The 27,611-nt window shown below is 48.1% G+C and overlaps 1 protein-coding gene across 1 annotated transcript; it reads right to left on the bottom strand.

Moving 5' to 3' along the window:
- Positions 1–11: 11 nt before the first annotated feature.
- On the bottom strand, positions 12–27,611 carry KCTD3 (potassium channel tetramerization domain containing 3). The gene is made up of 18 exons (XM_054576583.1): positions 27,378–27,611; positions 23,377–23,430; positions 23,006–23,051; positions 22,518–22,591; positions 21,323–21,381; positions 20,991–21,071; positions 19,953–20,093; positions 19,468–19,558; positions 17,972–18,162; positions 15,263–15,378; positions 12,944–13,031; positions 12,697–12,813; positions 10,819–10,989; positions 7,336–7,491; positions 4,372–4,468; positions 2,714–2,898; positions 2,500–2,638; positions 12–1,512 (listed from the first exon to the last, which is right to left on the bottom strand). The coding sequence occupies exons 1-18, from the start codon at positions 27,458–27,460 to the stop codon at positions 951–953; spliced, it is 2,451 nt and encodes an 816-aa protein (XP_054432558.1). The 5' UTR covers positions 27,461–27,611; the 3' UTR covers positions 12–950.

Genomic DNA, 27,611 nt, shown 5'->3' with positions numbered 1-27,611 from the left:
GCCCCCCCCCCCGCAAACAATGAGAATCAGAAGATGACCTAGAGTTAAAATTGCCCTAAGGAACTCACTGCTACCAGTACAATCTACAATCTGTTATTCAACATCAATAGTGTTTTTGAATTACATGGTATTTCTTCACACACATAGCACCTCATTAAATATCAGGTAAACACTTTGCAGTCACACTAAAGATTGAGAGACTAAGTTCCAAAGAGAATTATGTGATTCGCTTAAGACAACCTTGCAAGACAAATCTCAGGCATAATCAAGAAGAGGAATGTGCTCCGTAGGTTCCCACGCCAGAACGGGCACCGCCTTGTTCAGAGGGGTACTTGCTACCCCGCTTTCCGAGCTCCCCGGGGCAACTACCCATGGGAACGGACTCTTGCTTTACAAAGTGCCCATTAAACATACTTGTAAACCTAAAAAAATAAAATCTTCCAAAAGGTCAAACGGGATAGAGCTTTTGCTCTCCTTACTCCAGGTAACTTTGTTGAACATATTAGGTGAAGTCCAGTTTTCATCCGTCAGGTTTTGGTGTGAAACTTCAGAACCTCTGCAACACCTCGTGCCTCCTCTGTGAGCTGCCCCCCCCCCTCCCGGGGCACGTTCCTTCCACTTGTATGCGCGGGTGCTTAGCTTGCCTCTGTCGGAAGTTCACGCTGTAGATGGATGACGTGGAACTCCTCTAAAAAATGAGTATTGTCTAAGATATTTAATACCCATATTAATTAAAAAGCATGTATAAAAAAAAAAAAAAAAAAGCCCTGGCTGGCTGGTCCGCTGGTTAAGAGCACCGGCCCGAACACCAAAAGGTTGGGGGTTTGATCCCCAGTCGGGGTATGTATGAGAGGCAACTGATTGATGTTTCTCTCTCTCCTTTCCCCTTTGTAAAAATCAATATACATAGATAAATGGGAAAAAAAACTCTGTTCGTTCTGGTTGAGCGTTCACAAGCTGTACTCTTGGCCTGAGGAGTCACTCTTCTTATGGCGAGGGGATGGCGTGGTCTTGGTGGGAGAGGGGGATGCGGTGCCCGGGGAGTCAGTGCCTCCATCGGAGGTACTGGGAGACGAAGCCAGGTGGGGCCCTCTCCTCCTCCCCAGGAACCCGCCCCCTTCAAACCCCGCCTTCCGCCTTAACTCTGCTCTGTTTTCATTTTCGTCTTCAGACGACCTTTTCCTGGATTCTAGGAAGGCTTCGGCCAGCCTGTGCACTTCCATTCCGCTCTCCCATTCTCTCCCGCCTTTGGTCTCTGCTCCCGGGGACTTCCGCTCAGTCCCACTGCCCTCCCCCGCTGCGCACCTGGCCTCCGCCTGTGCGGGGCCCGAGCCCGCGTTCTCGGGGACAGCTGCGTCTCCGTCTCTGCTCAGACTGAGGGCCTGAAAGTCCCGACAGCTGTGGAAGCTCTCGGTCCGCCTCGCCCTGGCCAACAGGGGGCTCTCCCGGTGAGGCCGCAGGGACCCGTAAGTGGCCGCTTCGCGGGCCGTCTCCTGGTGCTGGAGCTGAAGGCTGAAAGGGGTTTGAAAGCTGTAGTTCAGATCTTCCCGAAAATTTTCAGAGGCACGTCTCAGTAATTAAACCACCGTTATGAACACATGACATATTTAAGTACTTTATATAGTATATGCATGTGTGTATACAACTGTCACTGCAAATACGGATATTCAGTCAAGCAGTTTCCATTGCAATGGACATACAGTGTTATCTTAGCTGCAGGTGTATGACATAGTACTGAGACACTTACAAACTTACGAATTAATGCCCGCTAAGTCTAATAACCACCTGGCACCATACGGGTATCACATTATTGGTTATATTCCCTAGGTTGTACTTTACATCCCTGTGGCTATTTTTATAACAATGTAAATATTTGAATAGACAAAGATTTTAAGAACTGATGTAGAACCAATATAATTCAGCACTTGGCCCAAAAGTTCAGATTTTGGATATTTTTAATACTAACTAAAAAGATATATTACATCATTGCCTTAAAAGTACATAATATATATAAATTCTGAATCATTATGTTGTACACCAGTAACTAATATAGCATTGTATGGCTGTCAGTTATACCTCAACAGACTAAAAATTAGATTACGCAATCAATGCATGGCGGTTAAGACAGTGCGAGCACTCGATCAGTGTGTCCCGGAGGCAATAGGGACGGAGGCAATAGGGACGGAGTGCCGCATCCTATCCAAGGCGCCACAGCTCTTCTCATTTCCTTTGGATGAATTCTCGGTCACAGAACAGGTACTCCCAATTAGCAGACAGTCACAAAATAAGGTAAAGGGTAAAAATGGTTTTCTATTAAAAGAACCAGAAGCCTGTAGTGGAAAAATTCAGTAATTTTTTTTTTTTTAACTGAATAGCAACAGAAAGTCTGAATTTGAACTGTACTGAGAAAAGCCTGGCTTTTTGAGGACAGGCCGGCGCCAGACCTCCACCCCCTCCCCAAGCGCACCCACGCCGGTTTCGCAACCGCGCCCGGCCTACCTCGAGTTGGACTCGCGCAGGCGGCTGTGCTGGACCACGGAGGTTGCCGGGCTGATGTTGGGGGTGGCGCAGCGCGAGGCGCTCAGGTCGCACTGGTCCAGCAGCTTCAGCAGCTCCTCCTCTGTCGGGCCCCCGGCGTCTGGGGAGAACACCCACGCCCGTGAGCGCGCGCACCCTGAGCTCGCCCCGCCCCCCCGGCTCCCCCGAGACCTACCCTTGTCTTCGGTCTTGCTGACCATGTCCATGGCCGTGGTCAGGTCCCACATCTGGATGCTGCCGTTCGTGTGGCCCGTGAACAGGTAGCGCCGGGGCCGCGAGCCCATCCTGCTGGAGCCCTCGCACTCCCGCACCGTGAACGCAGAGATGGTGGTGCCGTCCACGGCCTGGATCTCGCAGATCCTGCAAGAGAGGCCGGGCCTTTGTAAACTGTGGGGAGCGAGTGACGCTGTCACTAAAATTTTATTTGCTTTTTAGTGAGAGAGGAAGGGAGGGAGGGAGAAAGAGCAGGGAGAAACATCAGTGCGCGAGAGAGACATCCATTCGTTTGCCTCTCGCAAGCCCCCAACCGGGGACCTGGCCCACAGCCCAGGCATGTGCCTGCCTGGGAGTCAAACCGTGGACCCTCTGGTTCACAGGCCAGCACTTAGTCCATGGAGCCACCAGCCAGGGCTGTAATTGAGATTTTAAATTAATTTATTACATGAAAAGTTATAGTTGAATACTCCACATATATAAAACAGACAAACATGACAAGTCAACAGGAATCAAAGTCAAACTTTCTTTGAGTCTAGAGGAAAGGATCTTATAAAATAATGTGCAAGTAATTAAAATCAGGGAAAATTTAAGTCAAGCTTGAAAGAGCCATGGTAGGAAATGAGAGTCTTTCAAAGGAAGTTACGGACGGAAAAAAAGCTAAGCAAGTAGACACCATAGTAGAAAAGACCCTGAGAAGTCATTTAAAACCTGTAACCACCTGGAACCAAAAGGACTGTGCAGCTGTGTCATCTCAAGATGACAGTCGGGCCTCTAACTACATGCTATTTCTTTTTTATAAAAAAAAATTTACAAAAAGATGGCTTAATACATAAAATTCTCTGGAATCAACTCAATACTGTGATGACCTGAATATATCAGTAAAAATAAATTCATCTCAAAGAGTTTATTAAAACACTAAGAAATGAGAAACCCCGTGCTGAAGATAAGTGAGACATTATTAACTATATCAGCACTAGTAACATGAATGTGACCATCCCTAACCTTAATGACCACTAACAGAAATTTTACTTCTTGACATACAAAATTTTTTTTTTCGTTTCTAAAATGTTATATAGCTCAATGTGTTTGTGGCTATAAATAATTTTACACAAAGTAAAATTTCAGTCCAATGGAAAACGAAGGGGAAACCAACCTCCACATAGCACCTACTGGAGTTGGGGACTGCAAGAGGCAGGCCACAGGCGTTTAGCTCGCTCTGTCCCGTGACACCCTGCCAAGGCAGCCGGGCCTTATTTCATGAACTAACGGGGGCGCAGGGCAGCAAGCCGCCGAGGCCGGATGTGCACAGGGCGCGCCAGAGTCGCCAGGCTGCAGCTCGGCAGCCCGCCGCCACGGCCGCCTTGCCCTTGGCCTGCGTCACAGGTCCTCCCCAGCTGTGACAGCACCGTGGAAACCGTAAACACATCCTGTAGAACAGGCACTAATACATGGGCCTGAAGCTAAGTCCAAACAGTCACAAGGTAATGAACAGACCCCCCTCTCAACAGTTAGCGTCTGGGACCCCCTGCGCCAGCCCACCCCGCACACTGTTCCGCTGTGTGTTCTGTGAGGTGGAAGTGACACCTGCGCATAGACGCCTGCGCGGGGAAGAGTTACCTTTTCCCAGTAGAAGAGAGTCTCACAAACAGCTTGTTAGTGATGGGGACGACTTTCTGGATGAACACTTGTTGATCGTCTCGCTCTCCAAAAGGCCCTGAGTCAGAAAACAGAAAATGTCAAAAGAAGTTGGCGTAAAAAAAACCTTAAATGGTTTCCTTTCACAAAAAGAACATTATCATTAATACTGAAAAGGAAAAGGATTTTTCATAGCTACTAATGTGGCATTGCATTCCAAGTCAATCAGACAAAAAAAAACCCCACAGTGATACAAGTACTTCAGTTGGCATTAAAATTTTTTTAAGGAAATACCTATTTCAAAATTATATTTTTTGCACTAAGGCTTTTAAAGTTGAAGGTGAAATAATATGCTTGGGACCACACATTATCAGTACCAGAAGGAAACCTGTTAAAACACAAGCTCTACCTGGAGTCACTATGTTTGAGAATCCACTTGGTTCCTTTTAACTTCAAAAAAGGGATATACACATGAGGTTACTTTTATGTATTGATTTAACTTTTTGAAAAGCCAACATGCAAAATCTCAAAAAATACAGTGCAACTTCATTAAATAGAATTTAATTACCCACAAGCTTGTTGCATCCTGCAAAGTTTTCAATCTAAAAAAGATTCAGCTATTATTACTTTATTGGCAAGGCGGGTAGTTTGCGCATCCATTTTAGAAAGATCCTGAACAACATAAAGAAAAAGTGTTCTCATGGAAAACAAATGTAAAATTTTAATAATCCTTTTTCCCACCACATTCAATAGCTAAAGTAATACCAAATTATTATACAGAAAAGTATGCGATACATAACACCAGTTTTAAAGATCTAATAAATCTTATGTGAATCACACCTAACAAATTAAACATCTTTATTAGCAAGTATTTATATGATGTACCTTGTGTCACAGTAAACGCTTCACAAATAACTCAGTTCAGTCATTATAACCGTATGGGGGATGCGCTCTTATTATCTCCATTTTGCAGGTGAGAACACGACGGCATCAGAGATGAGTTAACCAAAGAGCTCGCCGGTCCGACTCCACGGAAACGGGACCTGAGCTGAAACTGCCCTGCTCTTCCGGACGCTGCGCGGCCGTCCGATCCGCGGACAGCCTGCTGGCGCCTGACGCTACCGAAAAGACACGCGGTCCTCACAGTAACCCGTCAGCGAAGCCACGGCGGCGGCGGCGCTGAGTCACAGGCCAGGCGTGCGGGCCACGGGGCTGTGTTCTGCCCCTCAAACCGCTCCTGGTTTCTCACAGGACCGATCTCCACCAAGCACCCCGCCGCCCTCCTTGCGGTTTCTCCGGCGCCGCCCCCCAAACCGGCCCCTTTCCTCCCCGACACAAAGCACCGCAGGCCTCGCCCTTCTTCCGGGGGCTCGGAAGCCATCAACAGCGCGACCTTTGAGGGTCGCGCTTGCCCTCCGTCTTTCTCCCGCGGTCACCCCCAGCGGCCATCCCGCGGACACCGGGACACGAAGGGCCCGCCCACCCCGCTGAAGCGGGACTTCCTGTTCTGTTCCTCCGGTCCCTGGCTCGCTCTCAGGATAGTTTTTAAATTATAAAAGGAAAAAGCCTCTCTGCTTCCTTTTTGAGCGCGTTACAGGGCCGTTTCTCCCACCTGCTCACACACGCTGCTCGTGCTCCCTCGTCGGACCCCGCCCCCCCCACCCCCCGCGCCTCCGCGCTAGCACCCGGGCCCCTCTCGCGGGCTCTGTCCGGGGGTCAGGTGGCCCCGGTGCTAAGTGGGGGGAGCTCCCACCGCAGACGACGGTGCAGGGGGCGCAGCACGCGGCCACCCCGCGCCCGCTCGCCCGCGTGTCCTTTGCCTGTGAGCGCCGGGCGCGAACTACAGCCGTTCACTTTTCGTTCCCACTGCTCGCTATACTCTAAGGCGATATTCACTTCCTTTCTATTAGATTTCTAATGCCTGGACCAAATGTACTCAATAAACATCTGTTTATGCTATACCTTAAACTTACATGATGTTGTATGTCACGCAAATCTCAATAAAGCTGGGAGAAACGTCAGGAATGTCAGGCTGATCTGTAAACGCGCGCCCCCCTCCCCCGCCCCCGTGACCCCCCGCAGGGACCTGGAATCTTGGAGCAACGTTCAAGTTAACAGCGCTGAGCCTCTTTTTCTGAAAATCCTAAGTCTGTGGTGGTACAGTTCTCAGAAGTGGCTTTTTAAAAGATAACTATTTAAAGTCTTTACTGTGGGAGCAAATAATGGATGGACACATTTAACTGTTTCACGTAAAACACCACAATGCAAATGCACTCCTTCCCATTTTCCGTCAGTGCTGTAATTTCTGATGATACAAAATGATCAGAAAGGTACAGTAGTTAACCCACAGGTTAAAAGCACAGCGAGATGCAGTGAACAAGTAGTGTAAATTCTTTCCAGTGGGTCCTCGGGAAGCAGCCAGTCTCCGCGAGGAGTGCGTGCACACACGCGTGTGCGTGAAGGCCAGAGGGACAACTCGAACTGACTGCACACACCTTTCCTGGAAATCAGGGCCCAGCCAAGGAGACGCGCTGTGCTGTTTCCTGATGGGTCAAAGGCCATCAAAGCCACTCTCTCACTGTAAGAACAACTTTCTACCAGCTTCAGATTTTATTTTCAGATTATAAACAATGGAAGAAAGAAGTTCAAATCTCAAAATGCATAGCCATCCTGGCTTATAATTATAAACAAAAATGTCTAGCATTTGAAGATAATATTTAAAAGAGGAAATGCTAGTAAGAGGGAAAATCTGCTCACTTTTTAAATTAAAAAACATGTTATAATTTTGTGTATTTATAGAACTTGCAATGCCCTAAATTTGTTTTAAATGAGCTTCGTACCAAATAAAAAATCACATTTAAAACGCAGTTTCCGGCGTCCACTGTTGTTACCACTTCCGCACTGCCCGCACAGTATCAGAACACGCGCCCACGTTTTCCAACTCACCTATGTCGTTTCCCGAGGAGTAGCTTCCGTGGCTCTCCGCTTCCTCCAGAGACAGGATCTTGAACGACGCGAGCGGAGTGGACCCGGGCTGGGTGGAGATCATGCCTCTGAACCGCGTCACCGTCCACGTCCGGACGTGATTGTTGTCCGCACAGACTGGAGGGAAGAGAACGTGGAAGAGCTGCTAAGGGCAGTAAAACAGCAGCAACCAAATCTCTCTCATAAGCATGTTACCTTTTTCCTCTGTGACCTACATTAAATAGAGCAGAGCACATTTTGAGTGGCAAATGACATCTTTATCCTCAAATTATATTTAACTTATGCCAAGCCAAAAAAAAGAGAATATGGTTTCCCTTGTGGCAAATATATAAGGTATATATAAATAAATCTATGGATCCTTATAAAAGTAGCCCATGAGTAGAAAAGGTTAAAAAAAGAAGCATCTGTAAGACAGAATATGCTGCAGATTAACCTGTTCTGTGGCTAAACAACATGGTAAACAGTTGCCTGGATTATTTTTTTAAATCACAGAAACTTTATGCTTATGTTAACTCAAATCTTAAACAACCTTGACCAGAAGTCACTGACAACTTATTGCTATAAATGACATGATATGTCAGAAAGCTATTAGGAACCAGCTATTTTTTGCTCACTCCCAAGGAAAATTAAGGAAAATTACATCAAGGAAAATTAAGACTCCATATAAAGTTGAGAATTATTTTTATATCAAAGTCTGTATTTAAAAACATGCTGCAAAGTTAGCTTGGTTTTTTTCATGTAAACAATCGTAAATGGGCATATACTGAGATGTAGCTAAAAAGTAACCTTTTTCTTTTTTTAGCCTGAATACATACATCATTAAAAGATATAAACCGAAAAATATCACTAAGGCAAGAACTGTACATTGGTGGCATGCCTTAATAAAAAAGTCTATTAATTTGACATTTATTATGATTTCAGGAAACTTGTATTATTAGCAATGAGCTATGAACTTATCAATATATACCAAGAAAGCATCCAGAAGTTGTTGTATAGACACAGTACTTACTATTGGTTAAAATGCCATGGTTGAACATTTTAAAACAAAACTTTAGAAAGAAATTTAATTTTGGCTAATTGCTATAAGAATGAAAAAATGGACAAATGTTTTAGGTAACAAAATTCTCAATTCTAAGAATGCCAGCTTTCTGGTGGGGCCAGGGAGGGGGAGAAGATGTTCTAGGCTGTTTATTCAGCTTCATGGGAAATAATATCCTGGTTTCACTATGAACCTTACTAGGATTCAGAAAAATAACGTAAATATTTTAAAACTATGGCAAATTTTTCTGTGATTCAAATGAGCAATTATGGCGATTTGTTAATATTAATCATCACCTAAAGTTTTTACTTAAGACACGGAAACTGACACTACAGGAAAAAGATCGCCATTCCATGTGCACTGACGTCCACCAGGTGGCAGAACACCGTAGCTGAGCACTGCAGACAGACAGTACTCCGGGTTTTGGCTTAGCTGGACTCGGTGACAGCTTCACTTAAATTTCAGACTTTCACGAGATGGCTCGTATCAAAATGCGAGCCTGCCCGGGGAGTGCTCTGCAGCACATCCTGCACTGACAGCGTCACCGTCACCGTGAAAACTCAGCAAGCACTACTGAGGTTTCCAAGCGCGGTCACGTAAAATCACAACACCCTGCAAGACAGCCTACTTTCCACGAGATCAAACGATCTGATTCTACACATTTACTCAGCATCTCTTACATGTGAAGAACGATGCTAGGTGCTGAGAGCAGGTCTGCTACCATAGAACTGACGTCAGTTCCTGCAAGGGGGAGATGGGGGAGAACCAACACATAAACGATCGAGTGATGAGTCCGAGAAGAACACAGACCGAGGCACCGGCAGAGCAGGTGGCTGTGGACAGGGGCCTGGCTCCCCGAGGCTGAGGGCCCAGGAGGCCCCTGAGGGGGCCGGGGCACAGGCAGCCGGAAGAGTGACAGGGCGGCCGGGAGAGACGCGCCGGAGAGCCAGGGTCTAGGACAGGAAGAGCCATGTGGCTTAATCAGATGTTCTACACACAGTAGGAAGCCCCCGGGAATCCGGTCTGGTCTGCATCTTTCAAAGATGTCTCTGGCTCCATCGCGGTGTCACAGACGAGAGAGAGACAGAGAAAGAACTGGAAGCTCAGTAATTGGGGGCGGAAACGATGCTTAGAGCTACCCTGTCGGCCGCAATGGCTGCGAAGGGAAGGAGTCAGATTCGCGGCACCTGTAAGTCCTGACGCAAAGCTCACAGGCCTTACAAGTCAGATTCCTGGATTTTCAGTGAGAGGAGGTGTATAGACAGCAATCTCGTGTACACAGAAGGCTTTTGAGAAAGAACTCAAAAGTAACCTTTCACGCAGTGACAGGCACCAAATACACAAGTCTGGAACTCTGCGGATGGTCACAGGTGGCGGCGGAGAGAGACTAACACTCAAGTCGCCCGGGACAGTACAGAGAAAAGGAGCAGAGTCCAGGAAAGGGCGGGAGGAGTCCTGTACTTCGTAGGAGGGTGAAGGGGAGGGACCAGCGACGGAGCGTGACCACCTCCTCAGAGAGGCAGCGGCGAGCACTGTCCACAGAAGCCTGCAGAAGGGGCCGTCTGGGAGGGCGTCCTTACACCCCACACCACCAGGCACCCCATAAAAGCGCACTCGTCCACCGACGGGGTGTTTCAGCTCCGCCCGGCATTCATCGAACTGAAGACCGGGAAGGAGGCCTCACCTTTGTGCGTTATGCAGTCTTCACGTAAGCACGCTTGGTGCATGAAAACAATGTTTATTAAAAAATCCAGTTATGCAGGAACCCATCTACAAAAGACAAATATAAACCCAAGCTCTGCTGACCTGACTCACAATTCCATTTTCACACAAAGCCTTTTGGAAACCACCCATCAATCAAGGAAGCTCACCAACGGAATTTTACTATGTGGCCGCCTCGCTTCACGTCTCATTAAAAATTAGATACAGATTTTGGAGCTCAAAGTAATTAGTAGTGTCAACTTAAAAATTTTTACATAAAGAACAAAAAAAACTCATAAAAATGTATTCTTGTCAAATCTCTATAAACTCGATCTGCTTTTAACCTTTTTTGAAGATCAAACAAAATTATATCTAAATGTACAACTTTAGCCCTAAGCTTTAAGACGATACAACCAAATTTATATTAAATTGGGGAAATTTCTAATAAAAATCCTTTCAACAGAATTATGCTAAAGACTTTGAAGTAAAGTATGCCGTGAGAACAAAATACCAGCACAGAGAGTAACTTTAAAACTGATAGCTCCTGGAGCTACGCATACTAACAGCAGGCAAACATCGAAGAGGTCCGTAAAAGGCCGTCCTAACACGTCTTCAGGCCCCAACGGCATCCCGAGCCCTGTCCGCGCGCCCTTCCCACGCGCCACGGTGCGACCCCGCCCGGCGGCCGGACCGCGCCCTCTCACCTGACACGAGGTGCCGCTCGGAGAGCATGATTTTGGTGACGGGGCTGCGGTGGACGGTGAAGGTCTGGAAGAGCTGGGGGCCCGACCCCGCCGTCTCGGGGTGCTGCACGATCACCCGCACGGCCCCGGAGCTCGTGCCGTAGGCGATCTCGATCCAGTTCCCGCTGACACCTGCGGCCAAGGGCGGAGGGACGCTCAGAAGACGGAGCAGCGCGCCGTCAGCCGCAGGCAGCCGGGCACAGAAGCCCCGAGCTGGCGGCCGCGGAGCCGAGGCCCGAGTCAGGCTCGCCCGGGGCAGCTTCGCCTCGCTGGCAGGGACCCCCTGCCCGGCCCCCGCCCCGCGCGTGAGGACAGAGTCCTGGCCTTCCTGCGTCCACGCCGCCCTGCAGGGTGGCCGAGACGCAGCGGGTGCTCGGTCGGGGCTTAAGGAATTCGTAGGCCGGTTGCTAAGCGCTAGGACCCCGGCACCGCGCAGGTGGCCTCCCCAAAGCCGCGCGCTCTGCTCCCAGCCTAGAAAGGCCACCGCTTTTCCTTCTGCTACAACACGGCATCTTCCTTGAGCAGTCAAGTGACATATATACCCCTGAGCAGCCTCAAAACACTTATCCCTGGAACCCCCGCAACAACGTGGCTTACACCGCGGGTACAAGCTGCCCTGTCCCACTGGGCCCTGCTCACCCCGTCAGGTCCCCCCGCGGCTGTGCTGTTTCAACAAGCGCCCAGACTCCACCGCGGACTCTAAGGCAGGGTGGAGCTGGGGGCCTGCGCTCCTAAAAAGCTTCCCGGACAGAGAACGGCGTAGCCTTAGCAGCTCTTCTGATACACCGCCAAACACCTGACTCAAAGGAGAAAGCGCACGCCCGGAAAGCACAGCTCATGACCTACAGGGGGGCCCACTGTCCGCTGTCACTGCCAGGAAGGTTCGCCCCCTCCTCTCACTTAGACTGGAGGAGGAGAAGCGGCACAGCTCGCTCTAGAGCACAGGCAGCAGACGTTCTGTAAAAGGCTCCCCAGCAAAGAGCCGAGACTCTGCTTGTCACCCAGTTTCTGCTACAGGCGCGTGACTCGCTGCTGCTCGAAAGCAGCCAAGAGCAGCAGGACAGCTGTTGATCGGGGCCTGGCTTGCTGACCCCTGTTCTGGCACAGCCCCCTCAGGACCCTGCCGTCACCCCGGTCAAAGCCGTCCGCGTACACCAGAACACTGTGTTCATGCCAAAGACAATGGTTCCCTTCAGCGAATTCAACAAAGTGACTTCATACCAGTAACGTCCAGATCTGTTGGTGTTACTGTACCCGACATTTCCTAAAATCCCTTTCATTACTGATAAATACAAATGAGAAATTTAAAATTTATGTTTCACCCTAGAATATAAAAATTGTTTATAATACAGAACTTGTTTGTAAGTTTCATCGCAACGGCCTCTGAAAGGCAATGAAAGTTATACATATGGAACTTCCAAATAAAATGAGTTTCTCCACAACCTGAAGATTTTCTAAGAAAGTAAGTTCACCACTGTCCAATAAAGATTAACAGTCCAAGGCCCCCCTTTTTTTAAGTTAAAAAAATGAAGACTCCTCATTTCAAAACAGAGGCAGCCACTGCAACAGGAAAGTGAACGTGCGCCTCGTTTTTCATGAGGTCGGGGGACCGTGGAGGGACACGGCTCAGCAAACAGCTCAGAGGTTCCAGAGTCCCGCCTCCAGGTACGCCTGTGCGCCGGTCATGTCTGACATCGATATGAAAGCAAATGCAAACAAATAGGGGCAGACCCCTTAGCACCATAATTCTCAGAAAGCAGCAGCCACATTCGTTTCAGCGAAATAAACGCCCACCCTCACATCACGTCAGCCATGGGGCTAATTTTGCCGGGCACTCACTTGTTTTGGGTGTGAGGTAAACACTCAGCGCTGTGATGGCGTCATTAGAAGGGTCGTGATAAAGTTCCGTTACAAGAAGATCGTTATCCTTCATTCGCAGAGGGAACTTCTGCATATCTGAAAGATAAAAAGGTGTAAGTAACATTAAAACAGTGCGTTTCTTTAAAACTAAGAAAGGTAACGTTGCCTTGCTGTCCCTTTCACACATCGCGTCACGCAGGAGCGTGTCAGGCGTCCGCACACTCACCGATGTAATAGATGGACCCGTTGTTGCACCCGAGCAGCAGGAAGGACCCAGCGGTGTCATAACTGGTTATAGGGACGACATCCTGAACCTGAGGTAGTGACATTGTTATTAGACGTCAATGGTAATTACAATTTATATTTTCGGCTCCATTTCCTCAAAATTCTTTTAATAAAAAGGACCCTGATATCCACTGTAGGTAGGGCTTAGAAAATGGACATTTTATATATACACACATGCACACACCACCCCCGACACCGGGAATTTGGAAGAATCATCAATATGATTCCCTGTACTAATGTTAAAAATATCTATTTCCAACAGCAGTACTTTCCTGTCAGAATTTAGAAGGTCGTCTCTCTTTCTGCACATGATCCTGAGACCATAATGCAAACCAGGACCGGAAGGTCACGTCTGACCAGGTTGCGTAAGAGATTAAGTGACCTGCTTAAAAATCACCTAGGAAGGGGCAGAACTAGAACAAGAACACAAATCAACTGATTTCCAGACAGATCTTATTCCCTCGGTAATTTATTATCATTTCTTTGAAGAGATAGTTTCTCTACTTTCCCTCTCTCCACTGCAGACTTTGCCTGTTTCCTAGGAAATGGTAAATAAGGCAAGTAAGTTCTCGCATGCTTTTGTTTCTTCAAGCACTAGAATAAAAAATTGTTTCCAAGCAAATCAATCTAGTTACAAATTAATAGCTGCCTGTATCTGTGCTAAAAAAAAAAGAAGAGCAAAGGGCAGGATTTTATACAAAACAAAGACAAACACTGCTTGTGGGAGTAGTGGCAATAAGATCAAAAAACATCTTCCCACGCAGGGCAGGCCAGCGACCCGTGGGAAACTCACAGGTGACATTCACATGAAAGGCTCTGCGTGTACCAGTCACTACCCAGGAGAACCAGCCTCGGACTGATGTGAGGCATGTAGAAGCTTGTAAACTTGTGGGCAAGAGAGAAAAATAAAGACAAACACAGCGCGACAGGCTGTAAAATCGGGGTGTGACGCCACAGAGCGGGGGAGGATTCCCACGTCAGCCCCAGTGCGGGGAGAAGGGCACAGATCAAGGCGAAGTTCAGAAAGAAGTGAAGCCTGAAAACCGGAAAAGGGACGGAGTTACGAGAGGAAGGGGAGAGGATATGTCCAACAGAGCAGCAAGTGTAAGCACAGAACCCACGTCCGTTCCCATTAAAAGAAAAACGGTAGAAAGCGCTAAAACTCGGAAAGAATGGCTCCCGTAAGCTGTCGGTGTGCCTGCCGCCGATTTCGGCACACGCCCTCTGGTGTTGTGCACGGTTACACATTCTGCTGGAAGTCTCTCCGCAGAGTCTCTAACCCCAGGTCAAGTTTTGTTTCATCAGCGCCCACACGACACCCTACACATGTGCCCTGGGGAGCTTGGTTTCTCTCTTGCCCCCTTAAATGCTGATGTCCCCCAGAGTTTTAATCTCAGCTTTCCTTTCTCAATGTGCACCCTCTCAATGGAAAATCTCATCACTTCTTATTTTTTAATTATCACAGAACTGCTGTGGTGTCCAAATACTTTTTTTCTAGCTCTTTCCAAAGGTATACTCCCCAACTATATACTGAACACCTGCACTCGGAGCCCATAAGAATCTCAAAGTACACGCAATTAATCAATCTAATTATTCCCCACACCATCCACCAGCATCTGCTTCTCTTCCTCTGTTCCCTGTCAACTCAAAATTACTAGCCATTCGATTATCAAAACAAGAAATCCAAAGCTCCCCACATCGAATCAGACACCAACCCTGTCATTAGAAAGGCTTATGAGCTGGTTCTGGGCAGTCCAGCTCTGCCGCCCCACGGCTGCGCCTTCAGCTGAATGTCCGCTGCTCTGGCTGGGTCCCTCCCCAGGGCGACCGCGCCTGTTAGTCACCGCCGTTCTTGTTCTTCCGAATGGATCTGACCACGTAGCTGCCTCACGTGCTTGACATGCCCCTCCCCCCTCCCGAATCAGGCGCTCATCTCTTAGGCCTGCACCCCTCCCATGTCCCTCAAGAGCTCAGCAGCACCCTGCTCGCTGTGCCGTCCGCACGGGCTGTGCCCGCCGCGGGAAAGGAAGACATCTCACACCACAGGTGAAAATCTCATTGTCCTGAGCAACGTAAACTTATTGAAAACACAGTCAAAATTATTGAAAATTATTGAAAACATCTGTATGTGGAAGCACATTTCCCCTAAATATGTTCACTTTTCTGTGTTACCAGACAGAGGCGGCATGAATTCCGCAGTAACGGGCAGATGCGTAAGCAGAAAAGTCGCTGTTTGTCTTCTGCTCCAGGCAGCACTCACCTGCCAGTGCTGGGTGACAGCATTCCACACCCCCACTTTGCCTGTATGGCTCGTGGCCACCAGCTGGTTCCCGATGAAGAAGAGGGCGTCCACAGGAACGCCAAGGCTGAACACCCCTTACGTGACAAGAGGAAATATAGAGGTTGGTTAGTCGCCGTCTTCACAATTAACCAAAACCCAGATTTAAAACATTTTCAAGGTGACTACTTTTAACCTAGCCTAACTGTAGAAATTTAACATAAATTTCTGCAATTTTAGAAATTTATAAAACCTCATTTTAACCCCAGGCCTTCAGAGTTTATTTTAAACCCCTTTTTTCTCAGCCTTGTAGATCTCAGTTCGATCTATTCAAAAAGCACTCTCTTAGGCAATGGAGTAAAAACATGAGAAGTCACAACATTACTAGGAGCTTACAGTTTAATAGAGAAAAATACTCAACCAACCAAGTATAACCTAATGTAACAATAACAGAAGGACGCACAGGGTGTATAATATCCAGAGAAGTAAAGTGGGTGTGCGAGGGGTTTGAGAATGTTTCTTAGAAATGCGGCCACATGAGTTGGGCTTAAGAGATGAACAGTTCATCCATCCCCCTGGGGCACCGGGAACAGGCAAGCCCAGGGAATCCGACAGAAGGGGAGAGGAGGTGTAGGTAAGGGCGGCTGTAAAGAGCGCACGATCCACATGACCAGCAAGAGCCAAGAACGCCCAGTCTGGTCTTTGGCCGTACTTGGCCCTGCAGGTGGGAAGACAGGTACGGCAACGGTTGGGGTCTCTCTCCGAGGGAAACGCAGGAAAGCCGAGGCGCTCGTGCCAGGGTGATCGTGACGACGGGTCCTGAGCCTGGCGGGAAGGGACGTGGCCAGGAAGATCCCATGGAGTCAAGGAACTGAGCTGGGAGCGTGAGCTAGGCACGTCCAAGGGACAAAGGACAGACAGTGTCCCGGAGGGCAGCGGAAGACGCCGCTGGCATACACCCAGGCAGCACAAGATCCGAAATTTGGAGATGGGGAGAAGGAAGGGAAGGGAATGGTCTAGAACAATGCTTCTCAAAGTAGAGCCTGGGAGTCCTTGGAGGCCTGGAAGACCCTTTCCAGAAGTCATGGCCGTTTTCATGAAAAGATTAAAGCATGATTTGCCTTTTTTACTTTCATCACCTTAGGGTTGTACAGAGGAGTTTCCCAGAGGCTACATGACATGGGATGAGGTCTTTCCGTTTCTAGAATTGTCTATGGTGGTAGGTTTAGGGTATAACTAATTCTAAAGTTTCCCAAGATTAACAGTTTATTTTATGTATGTCCACTACTCTCTTACTGGCTAGCTTCAGCTATACCGGTTATAACCTCTGTAACCTCGTTACTGTCGAATAAACTATTGTTTTGAAATCCAAACTTTCCTTGCACCTACAAAGAAACACAAGAAACAACTATACTTTGCTGTGTTTTACAATGTTTTAACATGTTCTGAAAAGCTTTCAAATATTAAAATTTTATCTAAATCTGTTTAAAATGTCTTGTTCTAAAACAAATGTCTTGACTCTATTTTCCTTACACTCAGTAACAGCCACTGGCTTCCCAAGGGGAAATCCAAACAGCCCCCTGCTCCGCCCACAGCCAGGCCACCCGGGCCGAGTGGCGGGGCAGACCTGACCCCTCAGCCTCTGACCCGCAGGAGGGGGCAGGGCTGGAGGACTCTAGGGCAGCTGGGCAACACTGTAAAACACCGTAACACATTTAACATAAAAACTGTCTTTCGACTTCACAGACGTTAGTAACTTGCCCTGTTGTGTCTTATGCAACAAAACTTTGGAATAGTCTTATGATGCCAGCCATGGGTTCACTGGGAACAAATGTTCATCCCAAGCTTAACAGGAAGAACTATTCCAAACAAATGTGTGAAAACCCTTCATGAGCCAGAAATTGCTCGCTACAGACTTTTTACACCAGAGGTGAAACAGCCCTGCAGCACCTCGCAGGTCAGGCTGTGGCGTCGCACCGGACGGAGGCGCGCACACAGTGCTGGGAAAGGAATGCGGGCTGGACAGAGGGTCTGCGGCATGAAATGGCAGTAGAAGTCGCAGAGCTGCTACTCTCGAGCGACACAGTCAGCCTCTGAATTAAAGATCTGGCAGAGAGAGTGTCCCGTCTGCAGAACTGTTTCTTTCTTACGGACAGATGATGGACATACAGATGTGGGTGGAACTGGTGTTTTGCTTCTATTCATCCGGTATCGGCACCAACTGAGCAGATCACTGAAGGTCTTTTATGTGAATGTTTGCCCACAAACACACGTGGTGTTGAAATACTCAAAGTGCGGGAAACCTCAGAAACTGCGTGCTTTGTCGAAGGGCACCTGCTGACCTGTGCAGGCTGGCGCAGAGCATGCTGGGTAAGAGAGCCAGCACCTGGTGCACAGCCGAGCAGCGCCACCGCATTGCACTCATGGTTCAAGTCCTCTCTGCCAGGCGTCCATCGGCGTAAAGTGGTGGAGAGACTCCCCTTCCTCCTAAACATCCTTTTTTCCCTCTTTACCAGACCATCTCTCTCACAGCGAGGAGTCCCACTACCACTGGCTCCTGAGCAGACATGGGGCAGCGCTAGCTAACCAGGCGTTCAGGTTTGGTTTGATATTTGCGGGCAATCCCTGCTAAGCTGCAGAGTATTGTACGTGTATCCCAGCAAAACGCAGCACACACAGAACCCTTCCTACCAATTTCACTGCCGCTTCCTCCATCCTGAACGCTCCACAAGATGATGCTGCTCTCGGAGGCCACAGCGACCATCTTGTCTTTGTCTCCGTGGGGACCGCCGACCACCTTCGCGTTCAGGGCCACTCGTTCCACAGTCCAGTCCAGATACGGGCTTGTGAACACCTGCTGCCACCCCGAGGACTCCTTGATCCTGTGAGGCCCAGGGACACAGAGGCAGGCTCAGCGGCGGCCACGCCCACGGCACAGCGAGTGCGCCAGCCCGCGTGTTAATCGCGACTGCCGACCTTTATGTTAAACGTAAAGTTCTGTCAACATATTTCGTCTACAAGTCCAGAGTATTACTTCTGAAATATCTTATATTTGCATACATACAAAATCTAAACCACTTAAAAAGAGATTACCACTATTTCTGCAAATAATTTAGAAAAGCCCTCCAAATTTAAAATAAACACTAACAACTTAAAAAAAAAAGTTGAACCTTTCACTTTTCTCCATGAAAAAGTGCTATTGTCATTATTTAAGGGTAGGAATAGTCAAGAACAACAACAACAAAAAATCAGAATTGTAGGATATAATCACTTTCAGTTGTTAGTTATTCCATTAATACTAACTGAAACTACATGCATTCTGTAGTTTTTTTGCACTTGAGACACTAGACTCTCCAGGCAAACTAAGAGAAGGGAGTGAAGTGCTATTAACACATGCATTCCAATATCATGGCACAATCAAATGAACAGAACGTGGCGCCTGGGAACCCCCGTCCGAGGGCTGGGTTTTAAAGGTTTCCTTCTAAATGAAAAGCCTTCCAGGCCTATTAATTCCCCATATGTAACAGTTACCAGGGTTCGGATTTGCAGTTGACTGAATCTGTATTTAATACATTCTGTAATATTTAATTTCCAGTAAACATACCTGCCACTTTCTAATACTTTTTCTTCCCTAGCCCACGTCTCTCAGACGTGCATTCTGTGTGGTGGCACAGAGCTGCGATACGTTCAGTAGCGGCCCCACTGTACAGTCAGGACCGTGAATGGCCTCGACTTTAACTCTGAAATACCTATTTTTAACGTTACACCAAACAGGTAAAACAGAGTTATACAGCTTCTCTTTGCTTTACCTGAAAGGAATAAACAGAACACGAGGCTCAAGCAATAACCCCACCTAGTCATTTACAACAACCCTGAAATGATTTAGAAGCTGCATATATAAGCAAGAGGGAATACCTTTAAAGTATCTCAATTATATCACAGTTCATATTGTCTGGGAAATATTTAAGACACATCATGGCCACCAGCAGTATTTACCAAGTCAGCTGTGATAATAAAAGCAAACTAAATCTAACCAAGGTATACAGAGGTAGATAGAATATGCAGGGAAAAAATTTGGTAACTGAAAGACACAGCTCTTCAATCTATGAATATGAAATTACAATTATTAAGAACTACCCCCCCGCCCAAGGAAAAAGCAAACTAAGCCACTAGGAACTGCGCAGCACCTGTAGCACACGGCAAAATGGGCGTAGGCGGCGACGATCCAGTTGTGGTGGCCAGCCACTATCAGCACCTTGCGCGGGTCCACCGGAAACCCTGTCGGTTCAGAGAGAGAACTGTCTGACCTCTCGGGCACGGGCCAGTCGCAGGCCTCTCCCTGGTCAGCACAGCTTTGCGGGGGCACAGCCACGCACACGGGTTCACGTGTCGCTCAAGGCTGCCTCCCGCCGCTGGGGCCAAGCAGCGGCCCTGAGAGCCTGGGCATTTGCTAGCTGGGCCTCGCGCACAGAGAGCTGGTCGGCCCTGCGCTACAGGTTTAGAGCAAGCAGAGCATTACGTACTTTTGAAAATAAAAATTACCTGGGATATAAACGATAAATCTGGATTAAAAAGCAAGACGAGGCAAACGTTACATCTTTATGAAGACTGAGTATCAGCCAGAACTAAAAATACGGATTTTCCTTTTTCCACTCAAGTACTCTGCGCTCACCTAGCCTGACTGTCTCTTCCGCGGACCCAGAGCGGGCCGGCAGGGCACCGCCCGCCCGAGCCTCTCCTTCTGCGGGGTTCGGGCCGTTCCTTGGGTCCGCAGCGGGCCTGGCTGTGTTGTTTATTTTACGACTGGGAATACCTGTAACAGGAAACAAGACAAGTTTATTTCTAAGTTCACCTAAAACAATGTAAAATTTCATGTAACAAAGAAACACACATATGTGCATTTCATTATAGTCAACATATACCCCCCAGTAGCGCAATGGATTACAAATAATTATCATAAAAAATAAAATGAAAAATGAAACTTGGATTTGTGATTTATCGTGCTATATGTAAACCAGGTTAAGCTTTGTCATGACGCGCTCAGCTTCTGCCCCGCTCTGGGTCACAGAGGTCAGTCACTGCTGCGCTGGGTCTGCCGCAGGTCTCTGTGCTGCACGGTTATTAGGTGTGAGGAACAGGTACCCGTTTAATCTGCTTCTGAGCTGGCCCTGTACTTTGAAACGTCTCTCATCTGGCGGGGGTCTTTGCTGGAGCGACACCTTGCTCCGAAGGCCACCGGAACAGAGAAGGCAGAGGCTTCTAACGGCAGTGGGCGGAGAGGACAGGTGCCTCACCTGCCGCTGCCCTGCAGGCCGAGGTGGCTGCAGAGCGCCGGGCTCACCAGGAGGAGACTGGCCGACCACCGGTGCCCTAACGCGGGGCCGGGCCAGGCCGGCCCTGGGCCTGCTGGCATGAGTAGCGCTGCGATGAACAGTCACACGCACTCGTCTCTGCGCGCCTGCGGCGGCAGGGCTCAGCAGTGGCCCAAGTTCGCCCAGCTCCCAGCCTCTGGGCCCACACGGGAGCGCTAGGCCCGTCCAACGTCCCTGCGCCGACTCCTGCGATGGCTGAACTGCTACTACAATTCAAGTCCTCACCACTTCTAGCCGGCTGATAAATGAGAAAGGCAAGAACCAGAGACCGGACCTTCCTCCTCCCCGACCCTACACGCGTTTGCTAAGAAGCGTGTTCAGAGGGGTCCAGGCCGTACCTGGCGGCGGCAGGTAGCCATGGAAGAGCACGCTGCCGCAGGAAGAGCGCTCCAGTTCCTCGCACAGCAGGAGCCGGCGCACTGCGAAGGCAAAGCACACGGTCAGTGGCTAACACTTGAGCAACGCCCCTTTCCTGTTTCTCCCCTACAGGCGGAGAGGGACAGAGAGGAAGAGGTTTACGTTACATCGGCCACCGACATTTCTTGTGCATCGGAAATCCACAAAAACTTAACGCTGCTCTAGTCTATCAAAAAATCAGGACCTGGCATAAAACATTTGGGCACTGCAGGGCACAAAGGGTCAAGTCCGAAGGACGGTACTGGACACGCACCTAGTGGAGTGATTCCGTAAAACTCAGCTTCATGCCTGAGAACATTGATGCTCACTCCCCTGCAAAGAAACAAAGGATGTAAGTCTTCTGACAGTGGCAGCTCGTGTTAGCACCTGCAGCAAAAGCGAAAAGCAACGGGCGCTCAGTGTGACCAGAATCACAAGGCTTCAAACCTCCCTTTCCCCTAACATCTGTCCTCATGGGAAAAAAAGTCTAAATTAAAGTGCACACCAGCAAAAACATTCTTACCTTTAAAACCATTCATGTATGGATGAAGTGGGCGACTGAGGAAAGTAAATTATCAAGAAGCACCTCATAAGGCAAACAACAAGTGGAAACCACTTGTATGACATTAATGGATTTTAACTTTTTATCGTATTATAAAGCAGCAGCTGAAGTCAACAATTGGAATTTTAAAAGCTGTATCTATAAAATATTAATGCTCACCTAAAGTTCACTAGGAATATGTGAAATAAAAGAACAATAATATTTAAATTGGGCTGTAGCTTCCTGGTAAGAATTCAGACCACCTCAAAGTTAGACACAGTTTAAGTGACCACTCATTTATCCCTGTGCCCCCACCCCGCCCCCTCCCGGCTGCGACCACGCACTGAGCCTCTGACGTGCGGCAGGCACAGCGCTGGCTCCTGAGGGCGCACAGTAAACAGCGCACCCCAGGAAAGGGATGTCACCGAGACAGCAGAGGTGGCAGCACAAGAGAGGAGGCGCACCTGCAGGAGTGGACGCCCGGGGACCCCAGGGGAGGTCAGGAGGCGGCCAAGGGCAGCGAGGGCGCGGGGCCTGGGGGCAGGAGAGCCTCCGCAGGGGTCAGATGGGCAGGGGTCAGGAGGCCGAGAGCCGGAAAAGCGGGGTCAGCACACCAAACTCCCAAGCCATTGACCCACTGATGCATTAAACAGACGTTTTAAGGAGTGGTCACCAGATCAGATGGACAGAGTTGGCAGAGTCTGGAAGCTACTACGTTGCAGGGACGCAGAACACGGTGGGGAGACGTGGTCAGGAGCTGCCGGAGCACGTGGCGGGCAGCAGGGAGGGGGCCCCAACCTGCGAGTTTAATGCTGAGGAAACTTGCTGCAGAAAAAGTCCTTCCCTCGTAAAATACACCACAAAACAAAAAACAAAACAAAACAAAACCCCGTCACCCAGAATTTACTTAAAAGCATGTATTTCTTACCGTAGGTCTAGCTCTTTTGTCCGAAGAAAATTTAAAATAGGTGCAAATGCTGCAGGATCTCTATCAATAAATATCTGTAAATGAGAGGTTGTTTTATTTTCCAGGTATACCTGTAACTTTTAACTTCAACATCTGCAACGCTAACTTAGGGAACGAAGACTGAACTATTGAAATGCGGCCATTCCCTGGACCGCAGATAAAACTGTGCGTTTAATGTGGTCGTGTCCCCCCCCCACCCCCCCAGAAAAGCTCTTCGATTGGTATTTTAATATGGAGGAAATGGTATCTAGTAAGTCAATTCTTTGATTTCTTTATCGATATCTTCTATATATATAGAAACACTCTACATTTGACAAAAAATAAACTTTAAGTATATATGTGTTATTAAAATATTAGCTTTCTTATCTCCTAAGAGTCACTGTATAATAAGAATCAAGCAGTATAAGCATTAATCTAATCTGGGTATAGATGCAGCTTATTATACTTACAGCACCGGTTTCATCTCGAAGTGTTGAAATTCTTCCACTCAGCAAACTGGAAATTATTAACAATAATCTAGTTAGTTTTTAAAATCTGAGTATAAATAACTGTCCTAATGCCTTATCAAAAGTCAATGAGGAATACAAATGAGCCATCTTATCTCCAAAGTAAAATAAAAACAAAACAAATTATCATTATTTTATTTTGCTGTGAACAAGGGAACTTTATTCTGTACAAAACAAAAAATTCCTATTTTAAAAGTTAAGATATTTTATTCATTCAATAAATAAAAACATTAATTTAACAGGCAAGGGAAATTTTACTAATTTGATAAATACTAAGTATATTAAAAACGGTACTAAAAAATTACATGAAATACCTGGAAAAAAAAGAATCTGGAATCCACATAAGAGTCTGTTTTGAGGTACTAAATCTGCAATTGAAAAGCATCTGGCATTATAAAGGAGAATATATTAGCAATTCCATTATTAAGTAACTTGCTCCAACATGCTGGCCTATGATTTACAAGTTGTTGCAAAGCTGTAGCCCTATCATTTATATTCCTCACGTTTAATATTTTTAAATTTCTTGCAATTCGGAGTTAAGATTATTCAGAGCGCTCAACAAAATCAAATAACTAACTCACTGACATTCAGTGCTCCCCTACACCCTGCCCTCCGGCCCGCCCTCTGCCGAAGCCGCACAGCGGCCAACCGCACCGACTCCACTGCCTCAGCCTCGCCGCAGAACCACCCCCAGGCCCCCTGCCCTCTCCCGGCACAAACCTCGCTCCCTCCCACAGAAAGTATGCAATATCCCCAAAATTCGTGGTCACCACCATTTCGGTTTTTTAAATTTATCCCCGCTAGACAGCTCTTGTCATATCCAACAATCAAAGTCCCACCCATCTTTCTTAATACCCTTAAGGTTTTACTTTCTCTTTAATGGCTTTTCCAAATGTCTATCCTGTATGATCATTTTGAGCTCATAGTTATTCCATTGTACATAATGCATTTAACACTTTCTTTATATGCAGATTTAGGCAATTTGCAATTGTTGTATTCATTCACTTAAAAAAAATCACTCAGTAAATATATTATTCATTATTTTGAGGTTAACTGTCATTTGATCAAGTCTGCCTATTACTGCAAACAGAGGGAAATTTTACCAAAGCACAGCGAAACAGACTGGGACCAAATCAATCAATCAATCAATCAGTAATTGATGTAAAGTAACAGGACCAAGAATGAGATCTTGGGCTCCTCCAGCCCAGCCCTTAATATCTGAATATTTTTGTTAAAGCTTGCAAAGCAGCTCCTGTGCCCATTAATCAGATTTAAGAAAGGAGCCAAACAGTTTGTTCAAGAAAACATGGCAGATTTTCCCAAGTGCTTTCCTTAGCAGGCTTGTAAGGACCAATGAGATTACAGCTTAGTCACAGGGAACTGAGTTAGTCAAATAAATACAAGCAAATCCTGGCGATGGCAAACTGGAGGATCCACGGGTCCACTGCAAAAATGAATCACTGTGTCTCAGATCTCGTGACCTTTCAGTCACTGCTGCTTACTCAGCAAAACGCCTGCCAAATAACTCAAATTCTGTGTTACTTGGACAATTGCACGGGTCTGCTTCAAGTCATTAACAATGTGTTAAAATCAGCAGTTCGAGGTGAGTTCAGCAGTCAGCAATCAGGCTGGACCCTCACCCCTGCCATTTTTTTTTTTCCCCCAAGGAAGAGTTAGACAGGAACAAACCCCAGAGCTCTTATCTGGTTCCAAATATGACTTCATGAAAACTACACTTAAAAATTACATGACAAGGCCACTTTTCTGCAACATACAGGAAGATGTCTAAGTTTTTCAATTCACACCTACAGTGTGCCAAGCAAAGGGACATGTGCAATCTGGTCTCAACAAAAGTATTACAAAAGATACTAGCGTGCTCACATTTACACTCGATGCTGCTGGCCGCCTACTAAAGCAGCCTGGAAGCAACCTAAGTAAAATGACTTATTCTGCAATATTACTATTGGTAATGCCAACAACCCTTGCATTTCTCATCTATTACTTTAGAGTCCTTTAGCAATCCAGTCAGGCTAGCACGGTTGTTCTCCCTTTACATTTTAGGGAACTAAGTGCTAAAAAGCAACTTGCCCAAGGAGGCTGCTAGTTAGAGGTTAAGCCTGGGAACCAGAACCAACCTGTTGCTCCGAAGCCTCTGTCCACGAGTCCCCAGGGGCTGGTCCCAGACCTCTCTCAGGAGGCCGCAACTCACACCCGCCCAACAGAATTAATCACAAAGTGAGTCATATTGGGTCTTTTCACTTCATTAGGGTTTTTTGTAAATAATATTAACCATTCTAAATGAAACCTCGTTATTTTCTAAATCACCCCCAAAGATAAATAAATCATAAAAAGCAGTCGTTTCTATAATTTCCTTGAGTATGTCTATTTTGTATCTCACTTCTCCTGAAATTAAAAAACATAAGACAACCCTCCCCACGGCACGTGCTGCTCCCGAGCTTTGCTCAGCAACCTCGAGGCCACTCGGCTCTGTGCCCCAGGGGGCTCTCCCAGCCAGGCTGTCCTGGGCTTCAGTGACGATTCCGGCAGGGTTTCCTTCTACAGTGACTTCAGTGACTGCGAATCTGTGTTTTGCACAAGATATAGAAGACTTCTAGAGCCCTCCCAGCTCTAAAATGATGCAAGAGTCTACAATTCAAAGGAACCCAAGAAAACAGTCTAAGCACGCACTGTTGCTGTTGGGCGGGCCGTTTCTGCAGGCAGGCCTCGTCCCTGCTCCCCGGAAAATGCGATCTCCGCAAGTGTGGCTTTTTTTCTTTATTTCTCATTCCTATGTAGCGACTTTGTAGCCACCTGTACTTCTAAATCTTTCTAAAATAGGCCTTATTTTGTATCCTTTGCTAATATCCTCACTTAGAAAAATTTAGAACCTGATCAAGTTTCAGAAGCACTGAAACAAAAAGTAAAATGTTCCAGCTTCAAGAAAACTGCCTTGCCTGACTTAACATTTTTAAACTGAATTCTACAACCTGGCCGTTAACAACAGTCCACTCATGATGAGGCCATGAAATTTCCAGGTATGGGACTAACAGCACCGTTCAATTTTTCCCATCACACTGCCCGCCCTTCGGAACTCCTGGAAATGCATGTGTCGGCAAGCAGCAGCAGTAAGGAACCAGCGCAAGGATTGTAAATGACTAGTTACTGCTCAGCCCTGGCGCGCACCGAAGGCTGGCCCCGCAGGTGTCCCGTTCTTCCATCCACAGGCTTCCAAACCTGCCCAATTCTCACTGACCTCAGGAACGTATCCATTTCTTACACTAGGGAGCAAATCTTTCCCTCCATTAGACTGGTATCTATATAGCGACAATAAAGCTGTAATTTCTTAACTATTGTTTTCTTTTTCTTGGGGGGGGGGCAAGAAACGAAGGAAGAATTATTCTTGTGTTAACTTTTCTTGTGCACTTAGAAAACTACTGAACGTTTAAGATGGAAACATTTCATCAGTAAGGTTCACATTGTTTCCGTTTTTGCATTTTTAAAACCATTATTTAAAAATCTAAGGTATTTGAGCATAGCCAGATACGCTGCATTCCAAAACTCTCCACCAGCCCTAAAGCTCAACTGCCTGTGCCTTAAACAGAATTGGCGAACGCCCGCCTTTGAGGGCTGACTCATAAGCCATAGTCGATTCACCAGAAAAGAAAAGGCGGGGCGGGGAGGGGGGTCGAGTGTGGGATGTTTTTCCCCAACAAGCTCAGTCCAAGGCAGAGAGGGGAAGGCAGGCCGGAGAGAGGGCAGAGGAGCTGGGCGTCTGCCCGTTCTCCACGAGGGTGGCACACGGTGCCCACAGCCCGGGCTTCCCCGAGCCAACTCTGCAAAGTGAAGTTTCTGGACACGCTGTCCTGAAAGTTACACAATCCGGCAGAGCCACGCACGGAGAAACTCTGCGAATAACAACACCGCTCTGCACATCTGCACGCCTGCACCCCACGGCCCCTCACTAGGCGCGGGCAGCGGAGGTCCCTGCGCGCTCTTCCCCCGCGGGCGGGTGCCCCGGGGCCGGAGCGAGGGAGTGGGGCTGTTCCCCCGCCGCAGCCGAGCCACAAGGCCAGGCAAGGCAGGGACAGAGGGGGCACTGCAGGGAGGCAGCAGCCCCGCCAAGCACGGCCCGACTCCCCGGAACCCCGAGAGGCCCCAGAGCCTGTCCCTTCGCGGCGCAGATGTCACCCAGTCCAGATCCACGCCACTCCCGCCAGGAGGGCCCCTACGTCCCCCACACTCGCCCGCGTTCCCGCGACCCGCCGCCCACGCCCCAGGCCGCATACCCGCCCCAGGCCCCACTCCGCCGGCCCACCTGGTCCCCCCAACGTTGAGCTGCACGATCTCGCCGCTGCCAGCCGCCGCCGCGGGGAAGCTGCCGCAGTGCCCTCCCGCCATCTCCGGCGGCTCCAGGCGTGCACACCGCGCCCCCTCCCCGGCCCGGGCCCCGGGGGGCGGGCGGCGGCCGGAGGGCGGGAGGGGCGCGGGGCCTTCCCCACGTTCCCCTCTGCTGGGGCGGCGCGGGGCGGCGGCCCGGCCTCCACGTCTG

The sequence above is a fragment of the Pteronotus mesoamericanus genome, unplaced genomic scaffold (genome assembly GCF_021234165.1).
Source record: "Pteronotus mesoamericanus isolate MK-2021 breed Mesoamerican mustached bat unplaced genomic scaffold, CSHL_Meso_final contig_347, whole genome shotgun sequence".
Classification (NCBI taxonomy): Eukaryota; Metazoa; Chordata; class Mammalia; order Chiroptera; family Mormoopidae; genus Pteronotus; species Pteronotus mesoamericanus.
Note: the sequence above shows the minus strand (reverse complement) of the source record. Positions and strands in the feature narration are given on the sequence as shown.